This window comes from Carex rostrata, chromosome 11 (assembly GCF_964058835.1).
Source record: "Carex rostrata chromosome 11, lpCarRost1.2, whole genome shotgun sequence".
Taxonomy (NCBI): domain Eukaryota; kingdom Viridiplantae; phylum Streptophyta; class Magnoliopsida; order Poales; family Cyperaceae; genus Carex; species Carex rostrata.
In genome coordinates this window covers 3238036-3253802 of record NC_135928.1, presented here as the reverse complement: position 1 = coordinate 3253802, position 15767 = coordinate 3238036, and the positions used below count along the sequence as shown (strand labels likewise).

The 15767-nt window shown below is 39.3% G+C and overlaps 2 protein-coding genes across 3 annotated transcripts in view; both read left to right on the top strand.

Moving 5' to 3' along the window:
* The window catches only part of LOC144562236 (glutamate receptor 3.5-like), a 70381-nt gene that overhangs the window by 26371 nt on the left and 28243 nt on the right, over nucleotides 1-15767 (top strand). The gene's annotated exons all lie outside the window — the stretch shown is intronic.
* Nucleotides 382-13829, top strand: LOC144562238 (glutamate receptor 3.5-like). The gene is made up of 7 exons (XM_078311429.1): nucleotides 382-706; nucleotides 8434-9821; nucleotides 10349-10626; nucleotides 10862-10893; nucleotides 11250-11421; nucleotides 12118-12352; nucleotides 13372-13829. The coding sequence occupies exons 1-7, from the start codon at nucleotides 439-441 to the stop codon at nucleotides 13654-13656; spliced, it is 2658 nt and encodes an 885-aa protein (XP_078167555.1). The 5' UTR covers nucleotides 382-438; the 3' UTR covers nucleotides 13657-13829.

Here is a 15767-nt window from a genome sequence, read left to right as displayed (position 1 = left end):
GGATCTTTAACATTCACCTACGATTTTCCAAAATGAACCGTTGGTGATAAGTTCGACTTATTTATCAATTTGACACATAAGTAGGGCTGCTAATGAGTCGAGCCGGCTCACGAATCAATGAGTTGAGCGGCTCAATATTTCATAATGAATCAGACTCAAAACTAAAAAATGCCTTAACTCGACTCGGCTCACTTTTGAAAGAAAAAAACTCGGCTCGGCTCGACTCATGTAAACACTTGGCTCGACTCGGCTCGACTCGTGAGCTCGCGAGTCAGCTCATGAGCCGACTCATATTACACAGAACCAACAAATTAACAGTTAGTGATGTGGTGTTACGTACTAGTGAAAGGATTTCGTTGACACTCCTATATATACCCCATCTATTAAACCAAGCAGTCTATAGAGAGAACGAGAGATGCCATAACCCAACAAACCCAAATGAGTCGCTCTTCATGGTTCTTGCTGTTCCTAATCTCTCTTTCTCAAGCCATCATTTCAAAATCCCAAACTTCAAACGAACAAAATATCACAAGCATTAACATAGGAGTTCTCTACACATACAATTCCATCATTGGTCGTGCTGCAAGAACTGCAATTGAGCTGGCACTAGAAGATGTGAACTCGGATCGAACCATACTCGCCGACACGAAGCTCAATGTAATCTCACAGGATACCAATTGTAGTGGGTTTCTTGCTACAATTGAAGGTAATTAATGTATCCAAATTTTTATTTAACTTAATTTCAATGGGATAGAATAATGTTTTTCTTTTTTAATAAATATACTGTGGACTGGAAAAAAAAAAGGTAGAATTTGATTTTCAGTGGCTATACTCTTTGCCAGCTGACCTTAAAAAAAAACGATTTTAGGGGGTACAGATGCAAAAAAGAGGATCTAAAGTTTACATGAGGCTTTAATAAATGGAACCATGCACCGCGTCAAAAGCACTTGCTATTCCTTTCCATCTTAACCTTCTCATCATAGCTGTTAACGTTTTTCCTACAACTTTGAAATAAGTTAGTGGCTCTCCTAACTCATCAGGAATTCAGGATATGTTCTTTGAAAAACAGTCATCAGGATATTCCAGGAATATTTGTTGTTACAAAAATTTGAATATTGGGTAAATATGTGAGTTATTAAATTTTTAGATGGTAAATATGTAATTACAAAAATTTGAATGGTAAATACGTAATTTTACAATTTTTGAGTGGTATATATGAAATTCTCTCTATTCAAATTGACAATCGTTTGCTGTTGCTCAAGTACAAATTAACGTTAGCAATAGGAATGTCAATGGCACCCTTTTACCCGTTTACCCGACCCGTATCGTATCCGAAAACACGGATAAGGGTAAGATTTTTTTTCATTAGCTAATCAGGTACAGGTGAGAATAATAATTTTTTTCCGATATCTTACCCGTTTTCGTATAAGATAATTTTTAAAAATAAAATACTATATATATAGATATATATTTGTATGAAGATATAAATGACACAATAAAATTTTGTATTTTATTAAATTTTCGTAATACAAATTAGTTGTATTCATTATTTTTTTCTTATTTTGAAAAATATTTTATCGAAAGAACAAATCGAAATATTAATGACACTTTTTTTATTCGTTTACCCAATCCGTACCGTATTCGAAAAGACGAATAAGGATAAAAAAAAATTCGTTATCATAACGGGTACGGGTATGAAAATTTCTCCACCCAACCCGTATCGTACCCGTTGACACTCCTAGTTAGCAACCACCTGAGCACCGTAACGACTAGTTTGCAAGTGGCTTTGTCTGTACTTCTATCCCTAGTCTTTTTGACTCTTCCTTAAGATGGCATATGTTTATTTTCATTTAACTACTTGACTGAGTGGTCAGTTATTTTAACATGAGACTGAAGTCTATCATTTGTATTTTTTTCCTTCCACTTTTTTATTTTTTGCCCAACAAATTATTCAAACTTTTTTTCCTGGGAGAGTTCTTGCACCCTTTGGAGATTCCTCTATAACTCGAGCAATGATTGGAGCTCGTCTTGGCAATATCAAAGATCTGATTTTCCTGTTTCTTTACTTTCTTTTTTTTCTTCTTTTTTTTGTCTTAGTTTTCATTTACCATGTTAAAATTTAAGATTGAATTGAAAGAAAAATGATTTCATTGATTGATTGGTTTTACATTACATTAATTGCTTGCAAGGGTTTATATAGGCCACTTAGCCGTTATGATATCTCCTAATTATTCTACTGGCCGTTAGGTTTTTCTATTACAAAAATCTAATTTAGCAGATTGATCCTAGTTGATTGGATATTAATGTGATTGAATGGAAAATTAGAAAAATGAATTGTATTTTTTTCTTGTTTTCTTTGGACTTATATAAGCGCTAATCTTACATCTGAGTCCCTACAATTCGCTAATCTTACATTTGAGCTCCATGATTCACCTTGAGCTCTTCCAATAACCTCTTCAGCCACAACATCTCAGCAACTCCTAATGCCATAGCCCTGTACTCAGCTTCTATTGTTGATCTCGCAACAACCGGCTGCTTCTTGCTCTTCCAAGAGACCAAGTTGCCCCCTACAAACATGCAGTAGCCAAATATGGATTTCCTGTCATCGAGGCAACTAGCTCAGTCAGAGTTACAATAGCCCTCAATGTTTAAGTGCCTATTCTTCTTGAAAATCAAGCCCTTCCCTAGTGCACTCTTCAGATACCTCAGAATGTGATACACTGCGTTCATATGGCCCTTTCTAGGGTCATGCATGCAGCGACTCACTACGCTCACTGCAAATGAGATATCGGGATGAGTATGACTCAAATATAAAAATATATCAATCTGCCTACTAGTCTCTGGTACCTCTCATGATCAACCTGTTCTCCTACCTCTGCACTTATCTTGGCCTTCACGTCAATTGGAGAAACTGCAGGCCTGCACCCCAACATGCCTGTCTCTATGAGCAAGTCTAGGACATGATTCCTTTGGGTTAGAACAATCCATTCTGCTCCACGAGTCACCTTAATCCCAAAGAAGTACCTAAGCTATCCCAAATCCTTCACTTCGAATTTCTTCCCCAATTTTGCCTTCAACTATGCAATTTCCCCCTTATCATCTTCAGTAATGATCATATCATCGACATACACAGCCAATATAGTAATGTGACCACCATATTGTCGAAAGAACACCGTGTGGTTAGCATTGATCTGCTGATAGCCCATGTCTACCATAGCCTTTCTGAACCTATCAAACCAGGCTCGAGGGGTCTGCTTCAACCCATAGAGCGACTTTTTGAACCTGCACACCTTACCCACTGTCTGATTTGTGCCAAACCCTGGTGGAACCTCCATGTACACCTCCTCCAACAAATCACCATGAAGAAATGCATTCTTCACATCGAGTTGGTGTAACTGTCATCCCCCATTCGCTGCCATGGAAACCAGTGTCCTCACTGTGCTCATCTTCGCCACGGGTGCAAAGGTCTCATAATAGTCAATGCCATAGGTATGATTATACCTCTTCGCTACCAACCGAGCCTTGTAGCGTTCAATGAGACCCTCTAGATTCTGCTTCATTGTGAAGACCCACTTGCATCCAACAGCCTTTTTGCCTGGTGGTAGTGACACAAGCTCCCAGGTTTTGTTCTTGTTAAGGGCCCCGAGCTCTTCTTGCATGGCTACTTTCAATTTCGGATCTCCCTTAGCAACCTACAAACACTTAGGAATATAGACAGTATCTAATAATGTAATGAATGATCTATGTACAGGTGATATGTGTGAGTAAGAGACAAACTGGGCAATATCATGTGGGAAACCATATGGGTCATGAGGAATGCCCGCATTCTCATGAACAGTCTGCCTTACCGATAGGGGAGTGGGAGGAGTAGAGAGAGGAATCATATCACCTGTGTATTCTGGATCTGAGGTGGATGGTGAAGGTGTCTCAAGAGTCGGAGTAGGCATGGACAAGAGACTTAGAAGAGGTAGCACTGTAGGCACGCCTCCCTCATTCTGCTTTGTTCTCCTAACATACACCTCACGGTATCTCGACTCCCCCTAAACCTGAGTTCTACCACCTTCGGGCTCATTCCTCTTAACTCTCGACTCAACCATAGCTGGATCCTCCTTTTCCGGCTCAACCACAGCTGCTGAATCCTCCTTTTTTTGGCTTAACCACAACCGAATTCTCAATAATTGGGTAACTAATACCACCCACACTCACCATCCTTCTCTCACCATCACTACTACTCTCCCTCTCTCACCTCATACCTCATGTATCGAGCGAGTCTCCAAATAGTCTCCTCTCTACAAGGCTCCAACATACATACCCCTTTTGAGTACCCGAGTACCCAACAAAGATACACTTCATAACCCTTGGATCCAGTTTTTCCACATTTGGTATGTTATCCTGCACAAAGCACACACAACCAAAGGTTTTGAGAGGGAGAATATCTTCATTCTTACCTTTCAGCATCTCCATCGGGGACTTCCAATCCAACACCCGCAAGGGCATCCTGTTGATCAAGTAGGCTGCTGTTAGAACTGCTTGCCCCCACAAGTACTTTGGAACTTTCATCGAAATCATCATACTCCGAGTTACCTCAAGTGCATGCCTGTTCTTCTGTTCTGCTACCCCATTCTGCTCTAGTGTGTACAAACATGTGGTTTGATGCTGTATTCCCTGAGATGACAAGTACTCCCCAAACGCCATGTTGGTGTACTCTGTCCCGCTGTCAGACTTCAATACCTTCACAACTGCACTGTATTGATATTGAACCTCTTTGTGAAAATCTTTGAAGCAAACAAACACATCACTCTTATTTTTCATCAGATAAATTCAAGTCACACGAGAAAAACAATCAATGAAAGAAACAAAGTATCTAAATCCATTCACAGTAGTTGTGGGACAAGGTCCCCATACATCAGAGTGAATCAAATCAAAAACACAAAAACTCCTACTACTAGAGCTAGCATAAGAGCTCCTGGTATGTTTGCCTAACTCACACGCATCACACACTAGTTTTTCTTTACTGGCCTTTTCAAACAAAGGTGGATACAACCTACTCAAAACAATAAATCAAGGATGACCTAAGCACCTATGATAGAGCGGCAGTAAGTCCTCCACACTCCTCTCAACTCCTCCAACTCTCTCTACTATGGATGAAAGAGCCGAGTCCATACCCTTCTTATCCATGTACCACAGCTCGCTATGCCAAGTGTCAATCCCAAGCCACCTGCTGGTCTCCTTCTCTTAGAAGATCACCTTAAGAATATCAAACACAACAACACAGTTTAGTTGTAAATATAATGGCACTTATGGATAAGAGATTCATAGGAAAAGAAGGAGCATGCAAGACATTAGACAAAGTCAAAGTGTTGGTACATTTCACGGTACCCTTACCAACTACGGGCTGAGCCGTACCATCGATAATCTGAATGCTCTCTGGGACTGCTAGGTGAGTAAAGAAAGAAAACTCCCCAACAGCACCCCTCACATGGTAAGATGCACCAGAGTCGACTATCCAATCCAGTGATCTGGTAGTGGGCATAGAGGCTAGAGCAAGTGTATCATAGTTACCTGTGGCTGAGTGGGCAAGAGAAGCAAAGTTGCCACTGGAAGAAGATGAGGTGGATGCATCATCTATCACACTCTTCCCAAAACCTGCTGGTTTCTGCCTTGTCCTGAGTGCCTAAGAATAGGCCTCCACGAGTGCCTGATCCTCCTCTGTAAGATCCCCAATAGCTTTTTCCTCCTCCTTTGCAACCATCAGATGTGCCCGGTTGCCTTCTCTTCCACCTCTTTGACCTCCATGGGCGCGACCACAACTCCTAGACTGCCCCCTCCCACCTGTGTCTCTCTTCTATGGTGGCTTAGGGTAAGCATGTTTCAGGTGACCTACCTCACCACAGTTGTAGCACTATTGAGTCTCACTTCTGTACCCTGTGTTACCTGAGTTGGAGACAGCTAGTGTTGACTTCACTCCTGGAAGTCCTACCCCAGCTTGTATCCTCATCCGGCTCTCCTCCTGTATCATGGCTAAGACTGTCTCCTCAAGCGAGGGAATCATGTTCCCAGCCAATAACATAGCAACCATCTGCTTAAATGCTGGCGCCAGACGCTTAAGGAACATCCGAGATCTCCCTCTTGATCTGGTACCCCTTCATGATATTCCCCACACCATCATAAGTTTTTTTCAGCTTCTCCCAAACATATTTTACCTTCTTCATGCCATCCACTGTGGATGCAATAGACGAAGGAAACGAGCTCAGGAGCCAAATGTACTCCTGCATGTGAGTGGACTTCCACTCATCTCTCCCCGGTGCACCCTCAGCTGGCTCTGCCTTCTCCCCAGTCAAGTACTCCTCTAGATTCTTTCCTTCTAAAGTGTACCTCACCCGACATGACCAGCTTAGATATTTTTCTAGCCCATCGAGTTTTGTATCAATAGGTGGAAGATCTAACCTTTGTTGCCTCTGCTCAACAGGAGCTACAGGAGCTATAGGAGCTTGACACATGGCAAATTGTCGTATCATGACAGTTACCTCCTCCACAGTCAGCTTTGCACAACCCTCAGCGAACAGATTCCTCTCCTTCATCTCTTCTGACATCGATCCGATTCAAATCTACTCCTCACGTATCGATCTAAGTCCAAATCACTCCTACAAATTCGGGTTCTTGACCCGATTGGAGTTCTTGACCGGATCTAGATACACATCTCCCTCTCTTTACCCGATCTTGATCTATCGCATCAAGATTCAAGTTCAAAATACCCGATCAAACTCTGATCCAAGCCCCCTTCTCGGGTATCGTGGGGTATAGGTCCCCCCACACCAGCCAAATCACTCAACAAGGACCCAACCTACCTTGGTTCAGCCTAGAAGGAGAAAACGGCTGGTTCGGCCAAAACAGTGGCTTGAGGAAGGGGCAGAGAGAGATGGCGGAGCTGGCCGATGTTAGGCGAAGCAGTCGGTGCTAGGCGAAGGCAAGGCGGAGCAGATCTGAGTTGCAGCAGTCGGGGGGGAGCCTAGCCGGCTGGGCGGAGCTCAGGCCGTGCTCAGTGGGACCAGGCGACCCTACTGGCAGTAGGTGGTACTCAGGCGCTGGCGGGCGGAGTTGGCTGACTACTGGCTGACAGGAGGGAAAAGAGAGAGAGAAGGAAAAATGATGGCTAGGGTTTTGTTTTGCTCTGTTACCAAGTGAAAAATTAGAAAAATGAATTGTATTTCTTCCTTGTTCTCTTTGGGCTTTTATAAGCACCAATCTTACATCTGAGTCCCTACAATTCGATATATTCCTTTTCTTAAATGCATAAATATACAAATTTCAACATATTGATACTATAATCTTGATAAGATAGCATATATAGCTGTTAAGTGTCCCCATCACAAATTCTTTAAGACACCCGAAGTTGCTTCAAATTCATGGCATGAATTGCCTACTGGCTGACGGGAGGGAAAAGAGAGAAAAAAGGGAAAATGACGGTTAGGGTTTTGTTTTGCTCTGTTACCAAGTGGAAAATTAGAAAACTGAATTGTATTTCTTCCTTGTTCTCTTTGGGCTTATATAAGTACAAATCTTACATCCGAGTTCCTACAATTCGATATATTTTTTTTCTTACCAAAAAGTCCCTATAGTTTCTATAAATGCATAAACATACAAATCTCAACAAATTGATACAATCTTGATAAGATTGCATATATAGCTGTTAAGTGTCCCCATCACAAATCCTTTAAGACACACCCGAAGCTGCTTCAAATTCATGGCATGAATTGCCTAAAAAAATCACCATAGGCGAAGGAAATTAAATAGCATCCAAAATATAGCTGACAAAATCTAGCATTCTAGGAAAGCAACAAATGTCTACAATATAATTGGGCTGTAAAAGTGTAAATATCCTTGTAACGCTCAGGTAATAGATTAGAACAAATCGAACAAAAATTCATTCTTCATGTCTAAAATTGAAGGTAATTTCTGTTCGCACTGAACTTTACGGCCGTTGAGGAAGACATTCATCAATATTTAGTGACTATGGGCCGGAGGTTTTAACCCGTTACCCATAACTTCTTATGGTTATCATTTGCTCCAATGTAGCATATTATGGTTTCAACTATTATACTATGGGATTGTATTAACAATCTGCATAAACATACTAGGTACTAGATTAACAATCTGAATAAACCTACTAGGTACTAGATTAACAATCTGCATACAGCCTGGGGGGCCTTGCCGATATTATAATACTCTTTAGGATACCATGGTAGTATTTTTTATTGAAATTCTGAGCATTAACCAAGCTCTGAATTTCAAATTATTACTAGGCGGTGAGTAACTAATTAAATATAAAAAAAAATACATAAACAAATAGAAATATATGTCTTTTTGTGTTTTAAATCCTCTCTAACAAACTTGTCACTACAAAATGCCTGTCTTGGTCATGATTCTCTCCAGGATTACAAATACTAGAGAAAAATGTGGTGGCGATCATTGGCCCACAGTCATCAGGAGGCAGTCACATACTCTCCAATGTGGCGAACTCACTACAAGTACCATTAGTCTCCTTCTCCGCAACCGACCCGACTCTCTCCTCCCTAGAATTCCCCTACTTCCTCCGTGCTACTCAATCTGACCAGTTTCAGATGCGTGCCATAGCCGACATTGTAGACTACTTCCAGTGGCGTGAGGTCACCGCAATATATGTTGATGATGACTATGGACGTAATGGTATTGCTGCCTTGGGTGATGAGCTGGCGCTCAGAAGGGCAAGGATTTCATACAAAGCGGGTTTTGCGCAGGCCATGGATCAGACTGATATCAGTGACTTGCTGTTACGGGTCAATTTAATGGAGTCACGAGTTTATGTCCTGCATGTGAACCCAGATTCAGGTATGACAGTCTTTTCTGTTGCTCAAAAGTTGGGCATGATGGGACCTGGTTACGTATGGATCGTAACTGATTGGCTGGCTGCAGTTTTGGATTCTAATGGGTTCGGTTTAGGATACGGGCATGAGTCCGTAGATGCCGACCCAAAAGTTCTTAATCTGATACAAGGATCAATCGTGCTGAGAGGGCATACACCGGATTCAGATCTCAAGATGAAATTTGAGTCCAGATGGAGAAACAAAACGGGCAATACAACTACTGGGTCAAATCTCAATGCCTACAGTCTGTATGCTTATGATTCAGTGTGGTTGGTAGCACATGCAATTGATCAATATATAAAAACGAATGGAAACAGAATAAATTTCTCAACTAACCCAGGATTGCATGATGTGAATGGGAGCGCTTTAAACTTGGCAGTTTTGAAAATTTTTGATGGTGGTGAGGGCTTGTTACAAAATATGTTGAGCACAAACTTCACAGGTGTTACTGGACAGTTACAGTTTGGCCCAAATCGGGACCTGATCCGCCCTGCATATGATATCATCAATGTGGTGTCTACTGGAGCACGATTGATTGGGTACTGGTCAAATTACTTGGGTCTATCCGTTGTTTCACCTGAAATCCTATATCAAAAGCCACAAAACTTGTCAAGCCAGTCCCACAGGCTATACGAAGTGATGTGGCCTGGTGGGATCAAGCAACAGCCACGTGGTTGGGTTTTCCCGAACAATGGCCAGCCCTTGCGAATTGGAGTGCCGAACAAGGTCAGCTTTAAGCAGTTTGTGTCAAGAGGGTCTAATTCTGGATCGAACAGCAATGCTAGTGGGTTTTGTATTGATATTTTCAATGCGGCAATCAAGTTATTGCCGTACCCGGTGCCGTGTTCTTTTATACTGATTGGAAATGGTACTGTTAACCCGAATTATGATAATCTCGTCAATATGGTTGCTCAAAATGTACTCTCTTTCTCCCTCCCCCCCCCCCCCCCCCCCCCCCCCCCCCACCACACACACACACACACACACGTGCCTCTTGGTAGCTTAAGGGCACAACTTTAATACGTATCAGGAGCTCAAAGTACCATACAAGTCAAACGCTGTATCCAGTATTGGATAAGTCCTGGTTGAAATGCCGGTCAGTCATATGTCAAAATTCCCAATACCATACAAGATTCATATTGATTCCGTGCCAATTAGACTCGGTACCAAGACATTCCGGTGGTGGTAATACCTGTATGAAGGTAGTAACTAATCACTAACTTACAAGACCAACAAGAACGTAACTGAATGAATTGGTACCATGTTGGTATGCAATTGATACAAAGACATAGAGTTGACTTATCAGTCATGTTCCGGAAGTGAACTGTACATGTACGATATTAATTGTACTTGAAGTCGGTCTAGTGGGTATAGCTTATAACAGATCAAATAACATTTAACTCTATTTATTTACTTTAGATCTTTTCTACTTCTATACTTGCCAGGAATTGGACGCACTAGTGGGGGACATAGCGATAGTGAAAAACCGAACAAGGATTGTGGATTTCACGCAACCTTATGCTGAAGCAGGTTTGGAAATAGTTGTACCAGTTAAGCATGATAGCTCAAGTGCATGGGCCTTTTTAAAACCGTTTACACTCCCAATGTGGTGTGTTACCGTTGCGTTTTTCCTATTTTTTGGTGTTGTTATTTGGATTCTAGAACACAGAACAAACGAGGAGTTCCGTGGCCACCCTAAAGAACAAGTTGCCACTATATTTTGGTGAGCACTCAGTTACTACCTATATATATTCTTTTCTACTGTACACCTTGTTTTCAATGTTCTGTAGGCTGTAGCAGCAGTGGAGATTGGACATTACAATAAAACACACTACAAGTTTTATGACATTATTAGCAAATGCACTTTGTTTATTTTTTTAATGTGCATAATTTGTTTAAATTATCTATTGAGATCCTTCTAAAAAAATATCTATTGATTTGTTTTCTTTATTCTGCAGGTTTAGTTTCTCCACTATGTTCTTTGCACACAGTATGTCCTCTTCCTTCATCTCTGACTTGAAAAAATAATAATAAGGCAGAAAGAAATGAGTATTCTTCGATGTGATACCACAAAGCATCACGCAAACCCTAAACAGCAGAGGTGAACAAACAACCGAAATTAAAATAAAAATGATAGGAATAAAACTAGATAGATCCTTTCACAGTACTTTGAATAAACTATGTGATGCATAGTTTTTCCAACACTTGTCCTGGCACATAGGACCCGTTTTCAGGTGCATGCAAGATAAATAATATTTGGTCTTGTCACACAGTATATTTTCAGAAATAAAAGAATATTACTTAAATGTATAATATTGTTTTGGTTTTGTTGTATTGCAATTGTAGGAGAGAACACAGTGTCTGGCCTCGGTCGATTTGTTGTGATTGTGTGGTTGTTTGTGGTCCTGATTATTACCTCCAGCTACACTGCATCTCTCACCTCGATCCTAACAGTTCAACAACTTTCCTCTGGAATAAAAAGCCTTGATAGCCTCATTGCCAGCCATGACCCCATCGGGTATTATAAAACCTTTCTCATTATTATTGTTGTTATTGGCAAAAAAAACACCCAGATTGTGGTGCTCGGAAAGAATACATCCAAAACTAAGTTTGGTATAGTTCATAATCTGTCAATTTCATTTGAATATAACTCTTGTGGATTTTAAAAACAGTTGTGTTTCTTAGAATATACTAGGTGCATTTGGTTTCTTCTGTATATAATATATATAGATAATGGTGAAAATAAAAAGCAACCTTGAATATAATTGGAGCAGCTTGTTGTTACAAAAAGTAGACAATTCCTGGTCAGCATGCAATATCAGCCATTTTGGTGGATAACTTATAATTCGAAAAACCACCTGTTCATTGTTAGCACTGTAAAAATTAAATTAATTTTTATTATATAGAGGAAAGAGTTCCTAGTAAGCATTGATGTTGAAAGATTACTTTTGTGGAATACTTTAGTCAAAAAGAAGCTTATTTTCATTAGCATTCCCCAATCTATGTCTATCATCTTAATTACCAAGAGGGACTGGCAGGGGCGACAATCATACAACTTCAATTGTTAAGGGACCAAAATGAAAAATTTATCTTCAAGGACTGTAAAGGAAAAGGGATGATACTGACATAGTGTAGAGACTAACTCTTTTCTTTTTTCTACCATACCTACTTCATGAATCTTTAGATATAAAAGATTCAACATTTTTTGTGACAGGTACCAGGCTGGTACATTCACAAAGAATTACCTCATAGAGGAACTGAACATACCTGAGTCAAGGCTTGTGCCGCTAAGTACCATTGAGGAGTATGCTGATGCCCTGATGCGTGGGCCCCAGGATGGTGGCGTCGCAGCAATAGTTGATCAGAGCCCATATGTTCAGATTTTCCTGACAGGTTATTGCAATTTTCGCGTTGTTGGTCAGCAGTTTACCCGACAAGGATGGGGTTTCGTAAGTCTCTTTTTAAGATTCAATATTGCAAAATATATAGTAAAATTCCAATGTAAAGGTATGTTTATAAACTATTAACTCATATACAGTTTGAAAAACCAAATAATTCAAATTTCAATGGCAAAATAGTGTCCATATTTTAAGGAGGGTTCAAATGACTTTACATTCAGTGCTCCCACTATGCTTCGATTTTTTACAACTTTTAATCAAACTCTAAAGCTGGAATATTAAATAAAATGGTTAGCTCATGAATTAGATAATTTGTAGAAGTTAATTTTACAATTTCGTGGTCATCAAAATAAACTTGAGATGCCATAATTTTGTATAGAGTGAGGCTATAGTACTATGCATAGCGCAGATTGGTCCGTACTACGGATCAATATTTTTGTTTTCAAAGTCCTAATGGTCGATCTGAACCGTTCAACATGATCTCCATTTAAATATGTACTTATTAACTAAATTTTATATTTTTTTAGAATTTGTTTATTTATTTTTTAGATGGGTTGAAAATCACTGTTTTTGGATGGTCCAGACTTTTCAAATCAAGTGATTTTCTACCCATCTAAAAAAATATTAAAAAAATTCTAAAAAATATAAAATTTAGTTTACAAGTACATATTAATATGGAGACCGTGTTGAACGGTTCGGATCGACTGTTAGGACTTTCAAACCGAAGATTTGAGTACATAGAAGAGACCAATATGCACTATGCTTAGTACCATAGCCTCACTCATTTGGTATATATGTATGTCTATATTCGATAATATTGGTGATCAAATTCAACGGTTTTCATTTTGTTATTTTTTTTGTTTTAGAATTTTTGTTCTTGTGCATTAAAATAGTAGAAACATGAAAAATGGAGGCTTCCACTGTTCCACACTTCTCTAAAATACAGTTTTTTTTTATGATAATAGATTAATAAAGTGCATATGCTTGAGACTAGCTACTTGTACAATCTATGGGTAATGCATGTATTTGAGACATACCATTTAAATGTGGATTTCTTTTTTCCTTAATAGGCATTTCAAAGAGATTCTCCTCTAGCAGTTGACCTCTCAACTGCTATTCTGACATTGTCAGAGAATGGAGAACTCCAGCGCATTCACGACCAATGGCTGAACAGCAACGGCGGGTGCAGCTCTGAGAATACAGATATCGAGTCAAATCGTCTAAGTCTAAGCAGCTTTTGGGTCCTTTTTTTAATATTTGGTGGTGTCTGTTTTTTGGCAGTAATTATATATTTCATAAAGATATGTGTTCAGCCTAGAAAAGACAACAATAGAACAAGCGATACGATAGAATAAGGTGGCTTGCTAGGTTTGCTTAAATTGTGAATGTAAATTTGATACTTAATGTGAATGTGACAGAGGTGAGGCAGTGTCGGGCTGAAATTGTGAATGTAAATTTGATCCTGAATGTAAATAATGTTAGGGCTTTATGGCCTAAACTTAATTTCTTATGAGCTTTTGGTTTTTTTTTTTAAGGTTAGTGGCTTGAACGCCTACTAACGATTGTATCGATAAAAAAAATATTTACAACACATTAATTGACTCTCTCTATTCTAATATGTACTTTCCTATTCTAGATCTACCATTCTACCTTTTTATGAGTTTTTGGATTTTGCCTTTTTTTTTCTTCTAAATGTGAAAAATTAATAGCGGTAATTAATTTGTGCAGTATTGCAGTAACATATGCTTGTTTCTGATAGAGTCAAGAGTTCAGGATTTAGGGTACAATAGACCAGCATCAGGCAAAACTATGGTACAACAATCTGTAGTGGAAGCGGGGTTCGCTACTCAACAGAGAAGATGAAATTCTGCGTACTGGTTATCTAGATAGTAGTTCAGTTTAATAAATTGTAATTTTTAGTTAGCAATACTATACATAAGAATAGTCAGAGGCGATGTAAAAACTTTACCTTTTTATTAATATATCAGTTAGTACACAACTGGCCAACTCACCTAAAAAAAAAAAAGAACACATTTGCTTGTTTCTGATAGAGTCAAAACTTGGTATATCTTTTTTGAAGGGTAAACATGGTATATCTTTATAATTTATCATAAAATATTACGTGAATTCAAGAATAGAAAGCTTCTCACAGACAGATTGGGGAGACAATTCCTTTGGAAAGGGACTGAGGCGTGCAAAGGAATTATCTGTCTCGTCAACTGGGACAAAGTTTGTTCTCTGAAAATAAATGGTGGCATGGGTATAATGAACTTAGAGGTACAGAATGAAGCATTTCAAGGTGGCTCTGGATGTTAGACAGAGACCCGGAAGGACATTGGGCAAAAACTGTTAGGATGCTACATGGCATATCAGGTGCTGAACAGATCTCCACAAGGGTATTTCAGTCTTTTTTCCTTAATAGTTTGAGTAAACTTCTCCTCTTCTACAGGTGCTCTAGCCATCAACATGATGCACAATCAGATGTGATTTGGAGATGGACCGTGCGTCAGCATATCAAATTAAGCACAACAGTACTGGCATGATTTAATATCTAGGAAACTTTGGAGTCAAATGTGCAATATTCAGGAAACTTTGGAAAACAAAAGCACCAATTAAAGTGAGAGCTTTTCTCGGGGTTATGATTCAGAATAAAATCTTAACTCAACAAGTCCTTCTAGAAAGGGGATGCAAAATTGCACAGGGGTATGTCTTGTGCCAAGATATCATATACTTTGGCCGAGTACATACTCGCAAAATTTCTGGAAAGGGATACTGGCACAATTTAATCTCCCTCTACTGGGATGCTGCACTCCAACTCCATTTTACTGGTATGGCATGCTAAGGTTCCGAGCCAGATGCAGCACATCAAATGGGAGATGATATGGTCAGCATTCCTGAGAACTCTGGTGTGAAAGAAACATGAGAACGTTCTCAGCTGAATTCAAATCAGCGGAGCAGCTTAGTTATGAAGCAGTATATATGATACAACAGTGGAAATCAGCACTTTGGGATGTACTAGAGGAATAGATACATAATTTTCTTTTACTGTATTGTTGTTTATTAGCGGTCTTATTCACTATGTAATGAGCTTGGACATTTCTGTCATAGCAGTGTTGTACAGACATTTGTTCACTGACCATTAAAAAAAAAGGAACAGAAGGCTTCTCTTTTTCAATTTTTCATCAAATAGTCACTGCAACACAAATTTACAAATAAAACAATGGAGTTTTATGCTTTTATCTTTCGACTCTCTAAAAGGGCAACGGCTCCCTTTTATATATATTGGTGATTGTATCCATGAGTACTTGCATACATCTTGAGGATAAAAATTCATTTCAAAACCATACAAGGCCATATTGTCGATTTTCTTGTATTTACCTATATTTTCCCTTTTATTCCCCATAACTAAAATATGATAATGCAATTTAGTTCAAATATTTTGATTATATCGGGAGTTTTAGCTTCC

What these genes read in the sequence shown, in the direction of transcription:
- LOC144562238 (XM_078311429.1), top strand. Translation starts at nt 439, where the DNA reads ATGAGTCGCTCTTCATGGTTCTTGCTGTTCCTAATCTCTCTTTCTCAA. An exon ending in CAAGTTGCCACTATATTTTG is followed by an intron (nt 10,627 to 10,861) that starts GTGAGCACTCAG and finishes TTTATTCTGCAG; the next exon opens with GTTTAGTTTCTCCACTATGT. An exon ending in CCCGACAAGGATGGGGTTTC is followed by an intron (nt 12,353 to 13,371) that starts GTAAGTCTCTTT and finishes TTTCCTTAATAG; the next exon opens with GCATTTCAAAGAGATTCTCC.